Below are 6,000 nucleotides of genomic sequence, written 5' to 3' on the forward strand. Positions count from 1 at the left end.
GATGGCTGTTTGGGGAAGCTCCCATTTATTAACATTTCAACAAAACAAGTTGCATATTTGCATAACGTATTCAAGTGTTACCATTTAGTGCAATAGTAGCTACAGAACATGTACTGTGCTGTGTAAATTTAGGGGTCCTTGGCATGAAAAAGGTTGAAAACCACTGATCTACATTATAGCCTACAGTAGTACCATAACAAAAAACAAAGCTTACAGCGCTTGACGAGGCAATATCAATGGCTAAATTAAATGTGTTTTTTTTAAAGTGCAAAATAAAGTGCCTGTAACACGACAGTAAGCGCGTAAGCCTAAAGTTGCAGTAACACGGCTGCTTAAAATATACGGTAATCAGCCTACCAGAAAAGTCATTAATCCTCGTCTTCATCTTTTAGGCTAAGGTGCAGTACACGGCTGTAACCAGAAAAGTCAAGTCATTAATCCTCATCTTCGTCTTCTTCCTGCGTACTAAAACCACCAAAGTCCTCATCTTCAGTGTCGGAAACGAACAGGCTCAGGGTGGCTTCGTCAGCCACTCTCCTCTCTCCTTCGTTGTCGCTCTCAAAACCAACGAACTCCTCTTCGTCACTGTCGGAATCGAACAGCCTCTGAAGGCCCTCAGCTGGCGGGTCCTCCTCTTCATCACGCAGCAGTCCAGCCTTTCGGAACCCGTTGGTAATCGTGGATGTTTTGACACTCCTCCACGCTGTCAGGATCCACTGGCAAACTTGAGCCTTCAGTCGGATCTGAACGGCACCTCGGCCGTCTGCTCTCTGTGTCAACACCCTGATGCCAAGGTTACGTGCTGCTACTCGATTTCCTTCTTTCCTTCTTCTTCTCGCCGCCATCGTCGTAACACAGCCAGTTCTCCATCTTTTGAAGCATGATGTTAGATTACAACGAGCTAGTTGTGTGGCTTAGCCTTCCAAAATGTTGCTGTTAGTTTTTTAGAATGTAATACATAGAATTGGGAATGTTACATTCAATTTCATTCAGACTGTCTTTCAAGCTCAATCGCTGCCTTTTTCCCCCCGGAGCGAGGGAGGAGGGAGGGTGTTTTACCGTAGTGGCTGAGAGAGAGTAGTGGCACAGTGCTCCAATCAGGTCGCGAGGCACATTTTTTGCAACATCATCCAATCAGGGTCTCGCTCTCATAATGTCTGTCTTGCTCTCGTTCTGCCTCATACCAACATCCATAGATTTTGGAGGTTCCCGAGTGGCCGTTTGCTGGAAAAATCCATAGATAAGACGCACCGTTATTTAAGCCGCAGGGGGCAAAAAAGGCCAAAAAACGGGAAAAAAGCCGCGGCTTATAGTCCGGAATTTACGGTACTAATATGTAGTATATTACATTTTGTAAGTAACTTGCACAACACTGGTCAACACATTGGTTGGGGGTCTCATCCAAACTGGTAAACTAAATCAATCAGTCTGCAGTGCCACCAAGTACTGGTACTGCATGGTATCCACCAAGATACCATCACGTCGGAATGAGATGTTTGGAGCGGGGGAGTCTGGTGCAGCGCACAGGTCCTAGACCTGGTGAGACGAGGGAGGAGCCCGGCCGAGTGGCAACCCACAGAGCCCGGTCCCTCTATGTACCAGAGCCCTTCTCTCCCCCGGTCCCGGCAGAGTAGTTCCGGAGCAGCGGATTGAGTGGCCCTGACCACGTGACCACCTTCGTAGAGGCCCTTCCTAGAGGGCTGACCGTGGGTAGCTACTGGGACGTAATGGTTCATTTCCACCACATTTTACAGCCCTGCACAGCTTGTCACCACTCGGCTCTACTCGTTTCGACCCGATGGATGTTTTGCTTCCACCGCTGCTCCATCTGCCCCTGCCGACACCTGGTCGTCATAGCGACCGCATATCTGCCCTCCGCCCATAACCGAAGTAGGCTATAACATATAACGTTAAAATTAAATCCATACACAGAACTTTTAAACTGTTTATGAAATACTGGTGCCTCTAAATGACCTACAGTGTACATGGGCAAATGTGACAATCGGCCAGGAGAATGGATATCACTTGTTAGTCAAACTCACATGCATGCGCTGCGCGAGGGACGGGGGTTGTGCTACAGGGAGAAGTGAAGCCTCTACCCCGGCGGCCTCTCACCAGGCAAGACCGCGGCTTCACTAAAGCCCCGCCTGCGGCCTAGCGGAGCCGACGCTCCACACAACTACAAGGGCTTCCTGAGGAGCGGACTTTTTTTCTCTCAAAACAATTGAAAACCACCGTCATGTTAAAGCTGAGTAAGGAGATCGATTTTATTTCACCAGAGCCGAAGGCAGCAACACAAAAGACTGATGGAAATAACATAACAGAAGAGAAGGTAGGCCCCACTAAACTGGTATGCAGCATTGACAGTCAGTAGATAGAGTAAACACGGTTCTGCCTGACCAATTAGTTGTCTACAGTGTTTTCACGTCACCGTATGGTACCGGGTTCACAGCGCTGGAACCTCAACAAAGCAGGGACCAAAACTAGCATGACTCAACCCCGACTCAACCCGGGCTGTCCACGTTTTTGATTGGTGGAATGAGACAAAAAAGCGAGACGAGCTGGGCGGGGCCGCGTTGATACCAGCGGTGGAAATGGGCCATAAGTTGGGGCTTGGCCAGCCCCGGCTGGGTCACCTGGGCGAGGGTGTATGATGTTGCGAGACCCGAAACATCCTATGACCCCATGGTACATCACTGAGGATACGTCCCAGTTGCATCCATGCGATGTTTTCTCTTTATTTTAACAACTTGGATTTTTACATATCTGGCTGACACTCAAACAGTAATTAGATCTTAAAATGGCACAAATGAATAAGTCTGTAATGCTAACAGGCATTTAAAGAGGCATCAGGAAGACAGGAAATGGAGAAGAGAGAAGCCAGCATGACAGAAAGAGTAGAGAGAGGAGAAATGGAAAGTAGAGTGAGGACGATGAGGAGAGAAAGCAGGTAGCAGAGGAGGAGAAGGTGGAGAGAAGAAGATGAGGAGAGAAAGCAGGTAGCAGAGGAGGAGAAGGTGGAGAGGAAGATGAGGAGAGAAAGCAGGTAGCAGAGGAGGAGAAGGTGGAGAGGAAGATGAGGAGAGAAAGCAGGTAGCAGAGGAGGAGAAGGTGGAGAGAGGAAGATGAGGAGAGAAAGCAGGTAGCAGAAGAGGACAAGGTGGGTGGAAGATGAGGAGAGAAAGCAGGTAGCAGAGGAGGCGGAGAAGGTGGAGAGAGGAAGATGAGGAGAGAAAGCAGGTAGCAGAGGAGGAGAAGGTGGAGAGGAAGATGAGAGAAAGCAGGTAGCAGAGGAGGAGAAGGTGGAGAGAGGAAGATGAGGAGAGAAAGCAGGTAGCAGAGGAGGAGAAGGTGGAGAGAGGAAGATGAGGAGAGAAAGCAGGTAGCAGAGGAGGGGGAGAAGGTGGAGAGAGGAAGATGAGGAGAGAAAGCAGGTAGCAGAGGAGGAGAAGGTGGAGAGAGGAAGATGAGAGAAAGCAGGTAGCAGAGGAGGAGAAGGTGGAGAGAGGAAGATGAGGAGAGAAAGCAGGAAGCAGAGAAGGTGGAGAGAGGAAGATGAGGAGAGAAAGCAGGTAGCAGAGGAGAAGGTGAAGAGAGGAAGATGAGGAGAGAAAGCAGGTAGCAGAGGAGGAGAAGGTGGAGAGAGGAAGATGAGGAGAGAAAGCAGGTAGCAGAGAAGGTGGAGAGAGGAAGATGAGGAGAGAAAGCAGGTAGCAGAGGAGAAGGTGAAGAGAGGAAGATGAGGAGAGAAAGCAGGTAGCAGAGGAGGAGAAGGTGGAGAGAGGAAGATGAGGAGAGAAAGCAGGTAGCAGAGGAGGAGAAGGTGGAGAGAGGAAGATGAGAGAAAGCAGGTAGCAGAGGAGGAGAAGGTGGAGAGAGGAAGATGAGGAGAGAAAGCAGGTAGCAGAGAAGGTGGAGAGAGGAAGATGAGGAGAGAAAGCAGGTAGCAGAGGAGGAGAAGGTGGAGAGAGGAAGATGAGGAGAGAAAGCAGGTAGCAGAGGAGGAGAAGGTGGAGAGAGGAAGATGAGAGAAAGCAGGTAGCAGAGGAGGAGAAGGTGGAGAGAGGAAGATGAGGAGAGAAAGCAGGTAGCAGAGGAGGAGAAGGTGGAGAGAGGAAGATGAGGAGAGAAAGCAGGTAGCAGAGAAGGTGGAGAGAGGAAGATGAGGAGAGAAAGCAGGTAGCAGAGGAGAAGGTGAAGAGAGGAAGATGAGGAGAGAAAGCAGGTAGCAGAGGAGGAGAAGGTGGAGAGAGGAAGATGAGGAGAGAAAACAGGTAGCAGAGGAGGAGAAGGTGGAGAGAGGAAGATGAGGAGAGAAAGCAGGTAGCAGAGGAGGCGAAGAAGGTGGAGAGAGGAAGATGAGGAGAGAAAGCAGGTAGCAGAGGAGGAGAAGGTGGAGAGAGGAAGATGAGGAGAGAAAGCAGGTAGCAGAGAAGGTGGAGAGAGGAAGATGAGGTGAGAAAGCAGGTAGCAGAGGAGGAGAAGGTGAAGAGAGGAAGATGAGGAGAGAAAGCAGGTAGCAGAGGAGGAGAAGGTGGAGAGAGGAAGATGAGAGAAAGCAGGTAGCAGAGGAAGAGAAGGTGGAGAGAGGAAGATGAGGAGAGAAAGCAGGTAGCAGAGGAGGAGAAGGTGGAGAGAGGGGTTAGTTAGCTCTTCTATCAGCTTGCTGTGTTTGACATGGATTTTCTAAACAGAAGTCAGACATGGCCTACCTCAAAGCCACGCAGTCTGCATCTTAGTGTCAGTCTCCATCTGAGTGTCAGTCTCCATCTGAGTGTCAGTCTCCATCTGAGTGTCAGCTTCTGGTTTTGTTGGGTTTTGGCGTGGTGTTGTGTGTGATGGTGCAATGCAGCAGTGGTTTGTGTTGGACAAGTAGTGTTGCTCTAATTGTGTGTGTGTGTGTGTGTGTGTGTGTGTGTTCTCTCTCCACAGTACTCTGAGAAGGCCCTGTACAACCAGCTCTGCTTCTACAGGTTCATCTTTGACTGGGACCATGCAGTTGCCAAAGTGCTACAGATTGAAGACAGAAGTAAGCACATGCGCGCACACACACAGACACGCGCACACGCACACACAGCATCACCCTTCAAAAATATATATAGATTCATAGAATTATTTCTAAGTTCGGTAAAGTATTTGTTGTGCAATCATTACTTTTCTCTATAGAGAGGCAAAGTGACCGCCTACTTCCTGCTTCAGCACTGTACCAGAGATTTTCATCCGCCATTTATTTTCCCATAGACATTTCGTAAAATGCTTATACATATAGTTTTACTTGTTCAAACCAAACGGTTCAGATATATTTAGAAACAGGAGAGACCACATAACATTTCAATCGGACCAAAACGTAAAATAATTGCGGATTTAAAGAAAATATTCTTTTCAGTTCAAGTTCAAGTTTATTTGTCATATGTATAAATACAGTGTTTAAATACAATGAAATTCTTTATGCTCTGAGCACCCTCAGCCTTAAACACACAAGGACATGGTCACAAAGACCGACAGAAAAAGGGTGTAGACCTACATAACTATGTAGGCTACACAGGATACAAACATGTCTATACACTTAAGGCTGGCTCAGACTACAGGATTTTTGGCCCGATTTATGCCCGATTCACCCCTCCCGAGAATCGGAGGAGAAATCTGGCCTGGCAGCTTGCCAAGCTTGGTCGGGCCCGGTGTTCAGCACTGATTATCTTGTAGTGTGAGCGGTTTGCAGATCCAATCTTAAGCCTCTCGATCTGCTCAAAGCCTCATCGGGGCCGTCCCGATCATATCAAACATGTTTGATATTTAGAACTGAAAATCTGCGCGAATACATCATCCTGCTGCTGCTGCGCAAGACTCCCGTCATTATCGTTAATTGACGCGGCTCATTTGATGCGCTGCACTGCAGGTATCAGATAGGCTACCAAATACCAACAGCACAGAACCGTGAGTATTTGGGGGGAAATGTCACTAATTTATATCACAATGAATGACCAATGAATACAAAGTTGT

General features: G+C 48.3%; 1 protein-coding gene across 1 annotated transcript in view; it reads left to right on the forward strand.

Annotated features, from left to right (window-relative positions):
• Nucleotides 1-6,000, forward strand: part of pola1 (polymerase (DNA directed), alpha 1) — a 149,531-nt gene that overhangs the window by 113,228 nt on the left and 30,303 nt on the right. Inside the window, exon 36 of the mRNA XM_083632051.1 lies at nt 4,933-5,029. Coding sequence (XP_083488177.1) covers nt 4,933-5,029 — 97 coding nt within the window. The remainder of the gene's footprint in view (nt 1-4,932; nt 5,030-6,000) is intronic.

Source organism: Poromitra crassiceps (genome assembly GCF_964638095.1).
Source record: "Poromitra crassiceps genome assembly, chromosome: 2".
Lineage (NCBI taxonomy): Eukaryota > Metazoa > Chordata > Actinopteri > Beryciformes > Melamphaidae > Poromitra > Poromitra crassiceps.